The 17630-nt window shown below is 32.8% G+C and overlaps 4 protein-coding genes and 1 long non-coding RNA gene across 6 annotated transcripts; 3 read left to right on the forward strand and 2 right to left on the reverse strand.

Moving 5' to 3' along the window:
• Positions 1–250: 250 nt before the first annotated feature.
• On the forward strand, positions 251–1088 carry LOC105767330 (uncharacterized). The gene is made up of 2 exons (XM_012586828.2): positions 251–416; positions 687–1088. Exons 1-2 carry the CDS (start codon positions 303–305, stop codon positions 1086–1088), a joined length of 516 nt encoding a protein of 171 aa, XP_012442282.1. The 5' UTR covers positions 251–302.
• A 4-nt stretch (positions 1089–1092) lies between these two features.
• LOC105767331 (glucan endo-1,3-beta-glucosidase 1) lies at positions 1093–1519 on the forward strand. Its single transcript, XM_012586829.1, has 2 exons — positions 1093–1399; positions 1485–1519. Exons 1-2 carry the CDS (start codon positions 1093–1095, stop codon positions 1517–1519), a joined length of 342 nt encoding a protein of 113 aa, XP_012442283.1.
• Positions 1520–3592: 2073 nt separating this feature from the next.
• Positions 3593–4619, forward strand: LOC128041185 (uncharacterized). The gene is made up of 2 exons (XR_008195850.1): positions 3593–3956; positions 4226–4619. It is a non-coding gene; the product is annotated as an uncharacterized LOC128041185 (long non-coding RNA).
• Positions 4620–11441: 6822 nt separating this feature from the next.
• LOC105768487 (flavonol sulfotransferase-like) lies at positions 11442–17468 on the reverse strand. 2 transcript variants are annotated; one of them, XM_052630584.1, is made up of 2 exons: positions 16330–17468; positions 11442–11469 (listed from the first exon to the last, which is right to left on the reverse strand). In XM_052630584.1, the coding sequence occupies exon 1, from the start codon at positions 17296–17298 to the stop codon at positions 16336–16338; it is 963 nt and encodes a 320-aa protein (XP_052486544.1). In that variant the 5' UTR covers positions 17299–17468; the 3' UTR covers positions 11442–11469; positions 16330–16335. The 2 variants fall into 2 exon arrangements, with proteins under 2 accessions (XP_052486544.1, XP_052486543.1); XM_052630583.1 differs by lacking the exon at positions 11442–11469 and adding an exon at positions 15768–16051.
• LOC128041165 (flavonol sulfotransferase-like) lies at positions 11476–12399 on the reverse strand. The gene has a single exon (XM_052630530.1). The coding sequence runs from the start codon at positions 12397–12399 to the stop codon at positions 11476–11478; it is 924 nt and encodes a 307-aa protein (XP_052486490.1).
• Positions 17469–17630: the final 162 nt, after the last annotated feature.

The following is a 17630-nucleotide window of genomic DNA, read 5'->3' on the forward strand; positions in this document are numbered from 1 at the left end:
TAGATTTATATAAGTAATTATATATTAAAAATAATATTAAAACACACACTTTGCTATTTTCTCTCACCCTCATATATATATATATATATATATATATATATTTAAAAATCACATTTATTGAATGTATTGTATGAATAATAATTAACGTGAGTCACGTTTTTCTCACCTCACTCATTCTTTATATATATATTTTTCTAAATTTCACAAGCAATAGTAATTTTTTTTTAAAAAAAATCATTTTTTTTTTGCGAAAGCTTGCTATCTATGTGCTTTGTCCTATTTGTCAGGCAGAGGAGGAATCGATGGCTCACTTGTTTCGTGATTGTGCCTCATCAAAGCAAGTGCTGGAGGGAATTGGGGTGAAGCTCTTAGCAGTAAACATGCAACAAAATTGGAAACAATGGTTAAAGGAGGAGGTAATGAAATGCAGTATAAGGGTATGTAGATTGCTTGTTATCTCTTTTTGGGCTATCAGGCATAACCGTAACAAAATTTTCCTGTACAATGAGGGGGTTAGGGATCAGATCCAAGATGTTATCGGGTTTATACATGCTAGAAATAGAGCAGTTAAATGAGTTTTCTTGTCCTGTGCATACATCAAGGCCTCTTAGTTGGAAGCCACCAGAGGGGGAGATTATCAAATTTAATTTTGATGCTTCCTAATAATTCTTTTCACTTACTCGTAGGAGAATGTTGTGGACTCGACCATGGCAGAGGCAAGAGCATGTTTGAAGGCGGTCTCCTTTGCGGAAGAGTTAGTGTTTCAAAATGTGTGCGTTGAAGGGGATGCTTTGACCATCATTCGGAAACTACAATCGGGAGAGGAGGACAGATCAAGTTTCAGTACTATCATTTCAGCAATTAAAGGGAGAAACACTAGATTCAGGACTTTAGAGTTCAGATTTGTACCTAGAGAAGAAAATGAGGCGACACATGTGATGGAAGTGGAGGGTAGGAAGCACGATCATGCAATGAACTGGATAGAGGAGGTTTCGAGGGAGGTGGAAAGAATTGTTGTTGTAACACCCCAAACTCGGCCTAAAGGTATATACCATACCGTTAACCAAAGAGGAGCTGAAAACCGGTGAGTCAATGCCAGTCAACACTAACACAAGTCAGGTTTCGGTAGTCGGAGAAGTATCGAAGGTAAAAGTAGGTCAGACGTGGTGCGTCGCGAACGGGAAAGCCGATGAGAAGAAGTTACAAGCGGCGTTGGATTATGCTTGCGGAGAGGGTGAGGCTGATTGTAGCCCTATCCAACCTGGCGCGACGTGTTATAATCCGAACACACTCGAAGCACATGCTTCATACACTTTCAATAGTTATTATCAGAAGAACACACATGCGACTGGCACATGCGAGTTCGGTGGTGCGGCTTATGTGGTCACCCAACGTCTTAGTATGTTATTCTTTTCCCCTCATAATTTCTTCTCGCTCGATTCGACCCTTAAACACCTCTAATTTCTGTAATTTTTTAATTGCAGCATATGGGAATTGTGAGTTTCCAACAGGGGATTGAAGAGGAAAAACAAAGGGGAACAGATTTGGTGAATTTTTTGCAAATTTTCTTCTTTGTATCTAATATTAATTTATTATTATATACAAGGGGTAGGTGGAGTTGTTATTAGTAGATTGTTGATTTTACTTTATAATTTGCCTGTCCTATTTGTATATTTGTTACAATATTCATATAGGGAAGACAACTTTCTATTATAGGTGTCGAAACCATTTTTATTTTTGAGAAAAAAATAAAAATTAGTTGTCGATGAAAATTGGAGTCGTCACCAATCTTTTATTAAGGTGTGATTGGATCACCTAAAAACGACTTTGGTCTACGAGTTTTAGAAAAACGGGTTCGGGAGTCTGTTACGTACGAGGAAGGATTAGCACCCTCGTAACGCCCCAAAATTGGTACCAAGTTGATTAATTAGTGTCTTAATGTCGAGAGTTGAAAAATACGATCCCTAATTAGATTAAATTATTTATTAAGACTTTCTCATTTTGAAAAAGAAAATGTCACACCTAATGCGTTAGGGCACAATATTTTATTTCTTCAAGATGAGTTTGTCCAAAAGACTCGTGTAATAAAATTTAAAAGAATATTCAATTGTTTAAAATTTATGAAGAAATCGCAGCCCAATACACTAGGGCACAATTTCTCAAAATCCTAATCATTGAACATGTAGCGACCTAAAATTTGGGCGATCGGGCGCTAGTCGAAGTAATTATTGAAAGTTTGAAAACGGAGTTTCGATTTTATTTTCAAAAGGAGTCGCCACCGATCTTTTTTTAGGTGTGATCGGACACCTAATAAATTCTCTTTTTAAAAGAAAAAATTATTTTTAAATTTTCCTAAAAAAGAGGTAATTTTAGGTCTGCGTGAAATTTCAGAGAAAATTAGGGTTCGGAGTCGATTCTGCTGAGGAATGTATTAGCACCTCATGACGCCCAAAATTGGTATCTCGTTAAACGCGCGTTGTCTTAATTTTTAAAAATACAAGTTCAATTTAATATTTAATTGTGATCCGATTGAAACTTGAGAAAACTTTTTTTGTTTTAAACACGAGAACTTTGAAACACAATAATAATTTTTGAAAACACGAAGATTTTTGAAACACGAAAATTTTTTGAAAACACGGAATTTTTTTGAAAACAAGGAAATTTTCGATACATGAGAATTTTTTGACACGAAAAATTTTGAAAATACGAAAATTTCGAAAACATGAATTTTTTTAAAATACGATTTTTTTTTAAAAACACGAGAATTTTTTTTGAAAACCCGAAAACATGAAAATTTTGAAAACACGAAAATTTTTTGAAACACGAGAATTTTTTGAAAATACGAAAACACGAAAATTTTTTTTAAACACGGGAATTTTTGAAAACACGAAATTTTTTTATTCACGAGAATTTTTGAAACACGGATTTTTTTAAAGAAAGAAACACGAATATATTTTTTGAAACACGGGAAATTTTATTATTATTATTTTGAAACACGAGAAATTTTGAAGACATGAAAATTTTTGAAACACGATTTTTTTCTTTAAAAAATACCATATTTAACACGAATCGATGATATTCACCCCGATATGGCGATGAAACCATCGAATTAGTGTTAAATCAATTCAATTTAATCTTTAATCGAGATCTTAATAAAACACGAGAATTTTTATTAAAATACGAGGAATTTTGAATATTTTCGATTTTTAGAAGTGCGTCTCGTATTTAACATAAGCCATCGATATTCACCCAACATAACAATGAATTCGATGACTAAAATAAATGTAAAAATATTTCTAAAAACTATAAAAAAAATGCTAATTTAATTGAAATAATACAATATTTAAATAAATGGACTAAATTTTTAAAAAAATTGAGAAATTACCAAAAGCCCCCCTTTTCCTTTTTTCTTTTTGGCCTAATAGGAGTTGGGCTGCCAAATTTGGGCCTGGGTGCTGGGCTGCCGCTGGAACGGGCCTGGGCTGGGCTGCCGCTGGAACGGGCCTGGGCTGGCCTGCTGCAGATTTTTTCTTCTCTTTTTTGATAAACTTGTTGGGTTTGGGCTACTAAAATTATTGGGCTGCTACTTTTGTTCTTTTTTATTGTTTTTTTTTTCTTTTTCTTTCTTTTTCTCTCTTTTTTCTTTCTCCTTTCTTCTTCTTCTTCCCTTTACTTTTTCTTTCCGTTGAGCCCAGCCTCCGCTTCTCCTCCATTGTCCACTGCCACCGTCGACTCCTCCGTTCGGTGGTGCTAGTCTCGGCGTTCTCTCCTCTTCTTTTCTCCTCCCTTTTTCTCTTCTTTCTCTTATCTTCTCCCTTTGGCTTTCTCTCTTTTCTTCTCTTCTCCCCTTTCTTTTTCTTTCTCTTTCGAAAGCCCGGAAATTAGAAGCGACGCCGCCCCTCCAATCCGCCGTTCGTTACTCGATCCTCCTCCGCCTTAAGTGGCCGTGGTAAAGGGTAGGGATCTCTTGCTATATTTGTTTTTTTTTTTGCCCTTTTTTACTCTTTTCTTTGCTTTTGGTTGCTTGTGGATTGTTGAGTTTGGTTTGTTTCTTTGTGATGATGAATGAGGAATGTGGATGGGGACATGGGGAGAATCGGCTGAATCTTAGAAATTTCAAAGCTTTTTTCTCTGTTTTTTTTTTGCTTGACTGCCCCCCATTTCTTCTCTTCCATTTTTTCTTTTTAAAAGCTCCAAATTTTGTCCTCTTTCTCATTGTTTGCAGGTGGCAGAGGAGCCATGATGGCCTAGGGGGGCTGCTGGAGTAGCTCGGCTGGGAGGGGTACGCTCGGCTGCTGCAGCGGCGATTAGACAAGTCCGGAAGGACTAAATTGCATAGGATGCAAAGCTTCTGGGGCAAAAGTGTAATTTTAGGAAAATATAGGGCTAAAGGGTAATTTCTAGAAACTTTAGGGGTTAAAGTGAAATTTTGAGAAAGTTTAAGGGTTGAAATGTAATTTTAGAAAAGTTTAGGGTTAAAATGTAAATTTTGAAAAGTATAGGGGTCAAAATGCAATTTTTTTAATTTTTTTTAACACGAAATTATTCCCGGACAAAATTCAGTGATTACAGAACATTTCATTTATTAATTTTTAGAAAAAAATCTTTATCTCAAGAAATCAACATGTCACATCCAAGGCATTAGGACACAGCATATTGAATTTTCGATGACAAGCTTTTTATTTCGTTTGTTTAAAGAGCATTCTCGATAATTAAATTCAACGAAGAAAATTAGAACCTAATACGTTAGGGCTCAATCTTTTCAAAGATTCCAAATACTGAGTATTGCCTTTATTTTTCAAAATTTTCTCGTTATACGAATTTGGGTAAAAATTATATAATGGAGTAACAATTGTGATAATGTCAATATAAATAGCATGATCAAGAACAATAATAATAATAATAATAATAATAATAATAATGAAAAGATAAATAAAAACAAATCAATCATGTATACACAATATCAAGTAAATAAACAAATAAAACCGAAGCATTTAAAGAATATAATAATGATAATAATGGTCACGTGAATAAATAAATAAATAAACATCAAGTAAAGCAATAATAGTAACAAAGAAAATAGATAAAATTATAAAATATAAAAATATATATATGTACAAATAAGAAATATATATATGTATGTGAATTATAAAAATAAAAATAAAAATATAAATATAAATATACCTATTTTAATATGTAAAATATATATATATAAGTATGTATATAAAATTATGAAACATAGAAAATATATAAAAGTATGTGTATATATATATTAAAAATGTATACGTATATGTACATATTATAAAACGTATGTATGTATACACATATATATAACAAAATTTGAAATTTAAAGGCATAAAAAGTAAATAATAATGATACAAGATTAATGATGCCACATAATAGTATTAATAATATTAAAATAATTAATTTAATAAAAAACTAAAATAACAAATAGAGGATTAAATAGTATCAATAATCAAAGACCAATAAATTTAAAACAAAGAGAAATAAAAAAAATAAGGCAAAATAAAATGTAAACAAATTTGAAAATGAGTAATAAGGGAAATAGAGATTTGAAATCAACAATATACAAATCAATAAATAAATTATACATAAATCAACAAAATAAGAACAAGCCACAGAAAATAAAAACGCAAGAGAGAGAGAGATTTGAGTGAATACTCTTAAGAATTATTATTACTCCCGACTCCCCCCAATCTTTTACAATGAAGGGAGAAGCCTCTATTTATAGTTGAACCTCCTCAAATCCAACGGTACAGATCAATTACATCAACGACTAAGATTAAAGGGTATCTACAAATTAAATCTCTAAGATTACAAAATCATATCTTCTAAGATTACATATAATATCTAAGATTGTATATGTCATATCTAAGATTGCATATCCTTGAAGATTATGTTTCTATAAGCTTGTAGATGGTTCAACCTTTCCAAGTAATGGGCCATTCCGATCGGGCCAAATGATATAATTTTGGACTTTGTTTTATTATTTTGGGTTTATTATTTTTTTATGAGCCCGGGCTAAATTGGCCTATTACAGCTACCCCTCTTTGCTCATTGTCGTGTAACGAGAATGGAGCAAAGACTATAAAATGGCCAATTTTGCTCGGTCTTGCTGGGTTTTGACTTCTTTGAGTGCTCGTTTTCTTCAAGTAGGTTCGTTCTAACCCACTGCATCTTCAGAGGGAGAGAAGCTGGTGCTTCAATCCACTCCACTGCGACATCAGGGAAATAAGATTTGTAACTTGTAGTTTCTCAACAGAATCTATTATATTCGGTCTGCTCCATTGCTACCTCAGGGAGATAAGACTTGTAGCTTCAACTGGTTTCAATGTAATTTCAAGGAAATAAGACTGGATGTGATCTGTTCTACTGCAACTTCAGAGAGATAAGATCTGTGGTTTTAATTCGCTCCACTGTAACTTCAGGGAGATGGGATTGGTTTCTTCAGTCTGTCCCACTGCAACTTCAAGGGGATAAGACTTGCTTTCTTGAGTCTGCTCCGCTGCAACCTCAGGGAGATAAGACCTGATGTGATCCACTCTACTGCAACTTCAGAGAGATAAGATCTATTATTTTAATCCGCTCAGTTGCAACCTCAGGGAGATAGGATTAATGACTTCAATAAACTCCACTGTAACCTCAGGGAGGTAAAATCTACCATCTTCAGTCTGCCCCACTGCAACTTCAGGGGGATAAGACCTGCTTACTCAGTTTGCTCCGCTGCAACCTCAGGGAGATAAGACCTGATGCGATCCACTCTACTGCAACTTCAGAGTGATAAGATCTATTATTTTAATCCGTTCCGCTGCAATCTCAAGGAGATTGGATTAATGGCTCCGATCTGCTTCATTGCTAATACAAGAAGGCAAGATCTGGTGCTTTCAACCTGCTCCGCTACAACCCAGAGAGGTAAGGCTGGTGTCTTCGATTTGCTCCACTACTGTTTAGCGAGATAAGATCTGTAATTTTCAACCTACTCCACTGCTGCTCAGGGAGACAAGGCTGGGGTCTTCGATCTGCTCCACTACTGCTTAGGGAGATAAGATCTGTAATCTTCAACTTATTCCACTGCTGACCAGGGAGATAGAATTCACAATCTTCAACCTATTCCACTGCTGACCAGGGAGATAGGACTTACAATCTTCGATCTACTTCGCCGTCAGTACAGGAAGGCAAGATCTATTATTTTCAACCTATTCCACTGCTGCTCAGGGAGACAAGGTTGGGGTCTTCAATTTGCTCCACTACTGCTTAAGGAGATAAGATCTGTAATCTTCAACCCATTCCACTGCTGACCAGGGAGATAGGACTTACAATCTTCGATTTGCTTCGCCGTCAGTATAGGAAGGGAAGATTTGTTATTTTCAACCTGCTCCGCTACAACCTAGGGAGGCAAGGCTTTGTGATTTCACCGATCTGTTCTCTAGGGAACATGACCTGTATAATGAACCTAATTATGCCTAATGATTAGGATGACATGATCAAAATGAATCAAATGCTCCAAACTAGACATGTATGAATGGTGTTTGCATGAATATAGAATGCTGTTTTTTTAGAATGATCATTTTTTATCACTTAGGTTATCCTTGCTCGAAGATTGTTTTGTCACTGTCGTGCTTCAACACCTTCCTTCTTGGCTGGCATATTTACTTAATCAGATTGCCTCCCACTGTAAACCTCAAAGTTCAATCCACTGGGACGCAAAATTTGTACTATCATTCTCTTATTGCAACCCGAGGGTAGAAATATATAATTTTTTCAATCCTCTCCTATCACAATTCAAGGATACAGAATCTAAATCTCTCCGGTTGCTTACACCATTCCCAGGGTGTTGTACCAAAAGCTCATGCACAAATAAAGGCTTTCTTCTCCGAGGAAACCTCTTCCTATTGCCTGGTAATCATTGCTTGCTTGTTTATTTAAGCTTTGTCACCAATCTTGACATCTTGTCACTTTGTTCAATCAATGTTTTTGACAACAAAATCCAAAGAGAAAGCCTAAATTTAGACTCTTTCTTCTCAAATTTCCAACCTTTAAACATGGTGCGTTCTAAACAAAGTCCTGTTTCAAGCTCCTGTATTATTTAGAAACTTCTAGAGTAATATGCAAAACTTCCCTTCTGAAAGTTTTGTTAGTCCATTAATCATTATTCCAATGCAACATACTTGCAAAAAGGGTCATAACAATGGATAGGAATAAAGTTGGATCTGAGCATAACTCGAAAGGAATAAATTATCAAAAATAGTAAAGAAGGATAACAAAGAAATTGATTAGGAATGTGTATCTTGGAAAAGATTCAATATAAATAGAAAGCAAATTGGGTGCCCTAGATATCGCAGCTTGAATTTCTCTGTACAAACTTTTTGAAGACCCTTGTGAGTTTGACATGTGTTTGAGAGATCTACAGTGCTCTTTCGATGCCTCAAGATGTTGCCTACCCTTTCCTGTTGATTCAAGTATAGCAAGATCATCATATGCCCCAATCTGATCAAAATTTGAGCTGTTCTGATCACCTCATGCACCATTCTGATCAATATTTGAGCCGCCCTTTTCGGGTTTTCGACTTAAATCCCCTTTGGTCTCAAGGCGCCCTTTGCGGGTTTTCACCTTGGCCTCTCCATTTTCTTTTTCTTTGGTTTATTATTATTTTTTATTTTGATTTTGATTTTGATTTTTTCTTTTTTTTGCTTTTGATTTTTTTTTGTGAATTGGATCTGAACTCATAGGATTAGGCAAGTCCTGGTTATCCCAATGTTTTTTTCGATAAAGTCTCCCTCATAAGATCTTTCACTTTCATATTATATGCGAAAAATCTTCTTTGGTACCAGATTTCTTTCGTAGAGTCTTTTGGGACGAAAATAGGTTGTTTATTTAAAAAAACACATCAAACAATCATGAGCTTTTTAAAAAATATCTTTTTTGGTACCGCCACTGTGTCAAGAGGCATAGTTATGTATTTTTTAAAAAAATACATGAGAAAATACAGGTATACTAGAGAACGAAAAAAAATATTTTAATGATGTCGCCAGTGTGTCAAGCGACATCGATATATTTAAAAAAAAGTGGTTTGAAATGAAAAAAAAAAGAAAACAAAAAAATAGGGTGTCAAGGGTGGAAGCCCGTGACTCTATTTGGGTTCAAAGCTTCGTGACTTTATTCGATGATCTGAACGGTGAGGTGGTGTGTTTAACTATGGGGAACAACATATCTCCGACTGGTGAAGATTTGACAGTGCAAAATAGAGATTGAAGAAAGAGTAGTTCGAAGATTTGGTCATTATTTTAGAAGATTTGGAATCGGCTACTGGGAGATCTGCACAGTAGAAGTCAATATGAGAAGGAGAAAATCTCTTCTTTGGTGTCGAAATCGGCACAAAAGGCCACGATAAACACCAAAATCGATGGCTATTGTGTATGTCAGCTAGGGTTTTCAATTAAGGAGAAGAAGAGAAAACAATTAAATAAAATAAAAAATAGAAACATTCAGCATGAAAAGAAAAAGAAAGAAATTTTTAATTCTATTAAAGTTGCCAGTCAAAATTTAAATGAGCTGGATTTTAACATGAAAAATTGAATAACAAAATAGAAGCATTAAAAGTACTCAACCCAAGATGTAATTTTTTTTAAAAACAATTAAAGTGATGTCGTTGGCTTTCAGGGGACGCCCATTTAAAAAAAAATTATTCCTCAATGTTCTTGTATTTTGTTAGGTATTTTCAAAACATACATACAGATAATGCCTAACATAATGGCGGAACAATTTAAAAAAATCTCAATTAAATTATGACATCAATTTAATCAAATACTTAATATATCAAATAAATAAAAGTAAAATATCAATAAGTAATTATATATTAAAAATGAAATTAAAACACACACTTTTTATTTGCTCTCACCCTCATATATATATATATATATATATATTTAAAAATCACATTTATTAAATGTATTGTATGAATGATCATTAAAGTGAGTAACTTTTTCTGACCTCACTTATTCTTTATATATATTTTTCTAAGTTTCACAAATGATAATAATTTTTTTAAAAAAAAGTCATTATTTTTTGTGAAAGCTTGCTATCAAGCTTTTTTTTTATAAAAATAACCTTTAAAAATTAATTAATTACTTAAATAATTTATTATCAGAACACACTTGAAGCACATGCTTCATACGCTTTCAATAGTTACTATCAGAAGAACACACGTGTAACTGGCACATGTGAGTTCGGTGGTGTGGCTTATGTGGTCACCCAACGTCCTAGTGTCACGGGCCGCAGTTCAAAGCCCATGACAATCGCACCAAATGCATCCAATGGAGGTCTATTGCTCAGATGGGGATCATTTGGCCTACGAGAACTGGCCCGATTCAAAGAGTTATTGGAGAAGCCTGTCAGATTTAAGCCTGGTTGGCCCTATAGTGAAGACATGACAACTTAGGCTAATATGGTAATTAATCTTAGAAGATAGAGGGAATCATATCTTGTAAAGATTAGATTAGATTTGATATGTCATATCTTGTAAATCCCTAAAATAAAGCGATATGATTAATCTCGTCCGTCAATGTAAATGTATCTTAACCGTCGGTTTTAGGGGAGCTCAACTATAAATAGAGAGCCTCCCCCTCAGTTGTACTCACTTCATTCATTGTCTCATTATTCTTTGTGAATAAGAGAATTGAGAGCATTTATTCAAACACCTTGTATGCATTCTTTTCTGTGTCTTTCTGTTGTTCTTTGGTTTAGCTTCTTTTGGCATAAATCGCTTCCGCTCTTCAATTGGTGCCTTGGAGAAGTTCTTAAGGAATCCTCACTTGATTTAAGGCTGACTTAGGCGAGTTTGGACGAACGGATCGCCTAAGGCCGCACGGGTCGCGTGACGAAAACTCTAGCCCCGTGACACGAGTATGTTATTCTTTTCTCTCATAATTTTTTCTCGCTCAATTCAACCTTTGAACACCTCTAATTTCTTTTTTTTTTTAATTGCAGCATATGGGAATTGTGAGTTTCCAACAGGGCATTGAAATGGAAAAACAAAGGGGAAAATATTTGGTGAATTCTTTTGCAATTTTTTCTTCTTTGTATCTAATATTAATTAATTATTAATTTATTTGCATATAGAAGGGATAGGTGGAGTTGTTATTAGTAGATTGTTGATTTTACTTTATAATTTGTCTGTTCTATTTGTATATTTGTTACAATATTCATATGGGGAAGACAACTTTCTATTATATGCTTAGCTTTTATTTAAGTTATTTAACTGTTGAAGCTCTATCAACGAGCTTCAACTAAAGATTCAAGAAATAGTACAATGGATTTATATGAGACTACTAATATTAATTACAAATCCCGGCCAAGATGACCTTATTTGAAAGTAATATTATTAAAAGAGATAAATACGAACTCTAATAATGTTTAAGCCTAACAATGGATGATAAATAGATTATAGATCTTCAATTAGAGACTTAAACCTGAACCGCTCAACTTTTGCAGTGTTCGTTGGTCTAAACGTTGAGCCATTTCAGTGGTCAAATAATTCTTCCAGTCTCCAACCTTCCCTTTCCGGAAGTAAATGTTATTTTTCGTCACCAAATTTCCTTTCCCTTCACGATGTCTCCCGGTTTTATTTACTTCCAAGCCACTTAAATTGTCGAAACTGCACATCTTCACAATGTTTTCAGGCACCCATTGTTGTTGTTCATCTGACGAGAAAGGATAACCCATAAACTCTACTGTTTTCTTAAGATACAAAACAGTATCTTCAACCAAATCTTCGTATTTCAAGAACATTAACTTGTCTGGACGTTCCAAACTTGCTTTCCAGTACCCCAAAACATGGTCCCAATAAGGCCCATACGGACATACACCTTCATAAAACAATTCGAACGCTTCATCAAGTTGAATGGGTTGAGTATTTTGGGATTTGCAGTGCCGTGCAATGAAATGATACAATGAAACAAATGTATCTTTGGGGTCCCTGCAAATGTAAATAAGTTTACAACCAGAATCAATTATAGATCTGGGTAAGAAGGAATAAGGAAGATGAGTGCCTAAAAGAGGAATTTCAAGATGTCGATTAGTGGAAAACTGGGCATGATCGAACTCCATGAAAGGCACAACATCATGAGGCATCTTGGAAAGTAAAGGGGTGGTGGAATCATTGTATGAAGTTCTTGTAATAGTGGCGAAAGTGAGGGATTTTAACCAGGCTGCGCCTGTTCTTGGAGAGCTACAAAGTATGATATCAGTTGGTTGAGCTTGGAATTGTTGTTGAGCCGACAATGCTCCTTGTAGGAAAGGCGGGATTAACCAAAAACCTTGATATTGATATTGATCTTCAGGAAGACCCCAACAATTCTCTTTAGGGAGAGTAGCTATCATCTCTTTGAAAGACCCAAAGTGATAGCATTGCTTTTTATTATTATTTGGTGTCACCAATTAATGTGAAAAATAAAACTTACAAAACAAATTTTTATATAGAGTCATGAATAGGCTTGCAGTTTATTTCTAGACAATCTGAGATTCTATCCTCTTTTAACTAACAACATAAGATTAAAGGCTACACTATATTTTATATTTTTTACAAAATAATTTCTATTTTTTATATTTTGTTAACATTTTCTCATATTATAAAATTATATATCTTTGGAGATCTTTAATCTTGTTGCATTTTAATAAATTTATCTCTTTTTAAATTTTTTAGATTAAAAAATTAATGAGTATAGTAAAATAATAAAAAATATTTAAAGTTGATTTTATCACTTAATTATAAAATGTTATAAAATAGTCAAGAAATAATGTCTTTTGAATCATCTGTTTATGAAAAGTTACAAATTTATCATTCAATTATTCAAATTTGTCTTCTTCTTTCTTTCTTTTTGTTGCTACATACCTCAAAGTTCAAGATAATTGAGTGACCAAAAATAATACTAATAATGAGTGATCATTTTGTAAGTTTTATAATTCAATAGTAAAAAATTATAGTTAAGTGATTACTAATGTAATTTAATGTAGATATAAAATATGAAAAATAGTTATTATATTTTATATATAACTTCTAAATTGAAATAATGGAAAATTATTTTAAAAATAGAATTGCATGAATATTAACTTGAACATTTAAATAGAAGATTATTGCATGTACAAGTTTCATATGTGCAATTTGTATTTCTTTTTCTTTTTTATTATGGTAAAAACCTCAAAAGGTAATTTTATAATATGAGAAAAATTTAACAAAATAAAAAAATAGAAATTGTTTTGTAAAAGATTTAAAACATAATGTATCATTAAGTTGTTAGTTAAAAAAGGAAGGAATTCTACATTATTTAGGAACAAGTTGCAAATTTATTCATGAATCTATATAAACACATATATTACATCCCACATTGCTTTATGAAAACAAGGGAAATGAGACTTTGGGTCTACATAAAGATATGTTTTGTAAGTTTTATTTCCACATTAATTGGTGGCACACAAAAAAATAATGTTGCCACTTTGGGTCTTTATATAGACTTATTCTCATGAATTTTCAAAAAATTGCATCTATGTCAGCGCGTTTTTGCCAGACACGAGGAAAAACGTGTCCTTGTCAGCACGTTTTTGGGTTTTCGATCTATGCCTAAATTATTTTTAGAAGCAACCCATTTCCATTAATAATTTCAAAAATAGGCCTTTATTGGTACTATGCCCCAGATAGTATTGCCCAACTTCATTTGAAGCCCTTGCGAATATAAGAGTTTATTTTTTTTATATCATAATATAAGGATGAGTAAAATTTGATTCAATCAAAAATTCGATAAAAAATTTAAATTTTGATTTAAATAATTGAGTTATTTGAGTTATTCAGATAACTCGAATAAAAAATCAAAAATTTCAATTTAACTCAAACATAAAATACACAATTCGAGTTATTACGTTATTTTGATAAATATTTATCTTTTTTAAAGCTAAAAGTCAAAACTATTATATTATTCATGTAGTTAAATAATATTGTGGCTTTTTTACCTGGGTAATATAAATAAATAATTAAATACCATAATGTTATGCCAATACAATTTTTTTACTAAAGTGGTATGTTTGCAACAGTGTTAGGGGTGGAGAGCATGGAAAATGTGGCAACATGTTTTTTTTTGACTTAATCATCAAAACATCATTACAAAATGATATGGGATAAAAAATATATATTTTAAGGGTGGAAGGTGTGAGAGATGCGGCACCAATATTCGAGTTATGAAAAAACTTAGTAAAAAAAGATCATATACGATCATTTAATACAAAATAAATTTATGGGGAGCTGTAACGTGGTAGGTGGGTAGAGGGAGAGAGATGAGCGACACCACTGACCATTGTCCACCTGTGGCGGAAATGACTAATCGTTCACGGGTTGGGGAAAGAGAAAAAATTTTGGGAAAGGAAATGAATCGAGCTTGAACGAATGAATCTCTATTAATGTTTGTTTCTTTATTTTTAAGCTTGTTTGTGTTCAGTTTGTATTCATTAAGAATTTCAAAATGCTTGTTCGTGTTCGTTTATTTAAAATTATGTATATTTATATTCATTTGTTTAAGTTAAACGAACATGTTCTTGAATATATAATGAATATATTCGCAAACAATATTTATGAATATTAGCAAATAAACAAACAAACAATAAACATATATATAATTTTTAAATATAAAATAATCAAATATAAATATTAATAATTATATTGTAACTAAAAAATAAGCACACAAACCATAATAATTTTATTAATTTATACCAATGGAACAATAAACAAGCTTTGAATGATTCATTAAACAAGCTTTAAATAATCTATTAAACAAGTTTCAAATGAACATAAACGAGCTTGTTTATGAACATAAATGAAGACAAGCTTTGTTCGTGTTTAGTTCATTTAATAAACGAGCCTCAAAATATTGTTCATGTTCATTTATTTAGATTAATAAACGAACATAAATAAACAAAAACTGCATTATTCATAAACTGTTCATCAAACGTTCTGTTCATTTTCAACCTTACTTCTTCTATTCATTAATATGTACTAATTAGACTTGATCATGGGCTGAACCACTTGCCTAGGAGGATTTGGGCAAAATATAGGTCCCAAAAAATTGGCTTGGACAAAAAATAAAGCCCATTTTCCAAAAGGCCCGAGTCTCAAGTAGAATTTTTTGGCCCGAGCCCAACCTGAATCAGCCTAAACTTTCTGTTTTGTTGTTGTTTTGTTGTCATTTCGCTATTATATTGCTACTATTTTATTATTATTGTTTGTTTATTGTATAACTCTTGTTTTATTGTTACTTTTGCTACTATTTTAAAGTAATTTGCTTGCTAAGTTGCAACTATCTTATTGTTATTTAAGTATAAACACTTTTTTTTTAATATTTTCAATTTGTTGGGAAACTTTTTTTTTAAACATTTTTAGTTTTATTTTATGTATTATATTTTTAAATTTTATTTTATATAAAAAATAATCTAAAAAAATTAATACTGGTGGGTTGGATCAAGCTTGAGTTTAGCATTTTAATCTGGGTTGAGCTTTTTATCGGGTTAGCTTTTTAGCTCGAAAATGTCTACCAAACAATTTTTTAGGTCATCCCTAGGTGATTCAATACATGGATTCAATTAACTGAATTTATCCATTTTTAGAACCTACAATTCAATTAACATTCGTGCTTTTTGTGTATTTATTTATAATTTGGTATGCTTAACACACTTTTACCTATTCACAATATAATAAATTGAACTAATTATTTTAAAATTAAATAATCTAGAATCAATTATTATCGAACAAGATTTACAGTTTATACACACAATCCTATTTACATTCTCCTTAACCAATCACTCATATTTCTACAAGTTCGAATACAAACACAACACATACAAAAAGTAACTAAAAACATACTCTCCCCCAACAAACTTTATTCGGAGATTACCCGATTAGCTTGAAAAGTTCCTCTAGTTATGTCGGGCGATCTCCCCTTTGTTGCGATATGACAACTATCTCGGATCTCTTCATGCAAAATCTCAATTTCTTCGTGAAAAAAATAAAAAATAAAATTGAAATCAAAATAAATCATATGGGGAAGACAAATTTTTATTATATGCTTAGTTTTTACTTCAATGCCAATTTATTTTTATACTATTATTTTAATTTTTAATTTTTAAAATATATAATATTTAGTACCAAGCAAATAAATTTAATGATTTAAAAACAATATTTCACAAAATTTTAAAAGACGATATCATTAAAATTACAAACTCTAATTGAAACGACATTTAAAGGGTAAAACGGTAAATAGATTATTGAACCTTCAATTAGAGACTTAAACCTGAACCGCTCAACTTTTGCAGTGTTCGTTGGTCTAAACGTTGAGCCATTTCAGTGGTCAAATAATTCTTCCAGTCTCCAACCTTCCCCTTCCGGAAGAAAATGTTATTTTCTGTTTCACGATGTCTCCCGGTTTTAATTACTTCCAAGCCACTTAAATTGTCGAAACTGCACATCTTCACAATGTTTTCAGGCACCCCTTGTTGTTGTTCCTCTGACGAGAAAGGATATCCCATAAACTCTGCTGTTTTCTTAAGATACAAAACAGTATCTTCAACCAAATCTTCGTATTTCAAGAACATTAACTTGTCCGGACGTTCCAAACTTGCTTTCCAGTACCCCAAAACATGGTCCCAATAAGGCCCAAACATACTTACACCTTCATAAAACAATTCGAACGCTTCATCAAGTTGAATGGGTTGAGTATTTTGGGATTTGCAGTGCCCTGCAATGAAATGATACAATGAAACAAATGTATCTTTGGGGTCCCTGCAAATGTAAATAAGTTTACAACCAGAATCAATTATAGATCTGGGTAAGAAAGAATAAGGAAGATGAGTGGCTAAAAGAGGAATTCCAAGATGTCGATTAGTGGAAAACTGGGCATGATCGAACTCCATGAAAGGCACAACATCATGGGGCATCTTGGAAAGTAAAGGGGTGGTGGAATCATTGTATGAAGTTCTTGTAATAGTGGCGAAAGTGAGGGATTTTAACCAGGCTGTGCCTGTTCTTGGAGAGCTACAAAGGATGATATCAGTTGGTTGAGCCTGGAATTGTTGTTGAGCCGACAACGCTCCTTGTAGAAAACGCGGGGTGAACCAAAAACCTTGATATTGATATTGATCTTCGGAAAAACCCCAACAATTCTCTTTAGGCAGAGTAGATATCATCTCTTCAAAAGATTTTTGAAGCACATCTCTATTTTGTTTCTCAAGATGGGATTCCATGAGGGACAGGCTAACGACTGCAAATACTATGTTATACAAGCGTGGCTTTGTAAATAGGCTGCCACTCTTCTTTCTCTTTTACAAGGAGGCAGTGGGGTGGAATGATATTTTTCAATATATAAAGAAATACTAAAATGAAAATATAAATAAAAAGAAAAAGAAAAAATCATTATCTCTATTATTTCCCCAATCAATAAAAAATAAATTGCAAACAATGCTCGCTGTCGCCCTACTTAACACACATTTGTAAGGACTTGAAGACAGGGCAGACCTAGTCGACCCATCCATTCAAGTGCAGCACCCAATGATTGTCAATTTTTAAAATTATTTAC

The sequence above is a fragment of the Gossypium raimondii genome, chromosome 5 (genome assembly GCF_025698545.1).
Source record: "Gossypium raimondii isolate GPD5lz chromosome 5, ASM2569854v1, whole genome shotgun sequence".
NCBI lineage: Eukaryota > Viridiplantae > Streptophyta > Magnoliopsida > Malvales > Malvaceae > Gossypium > Gossypium raimondii.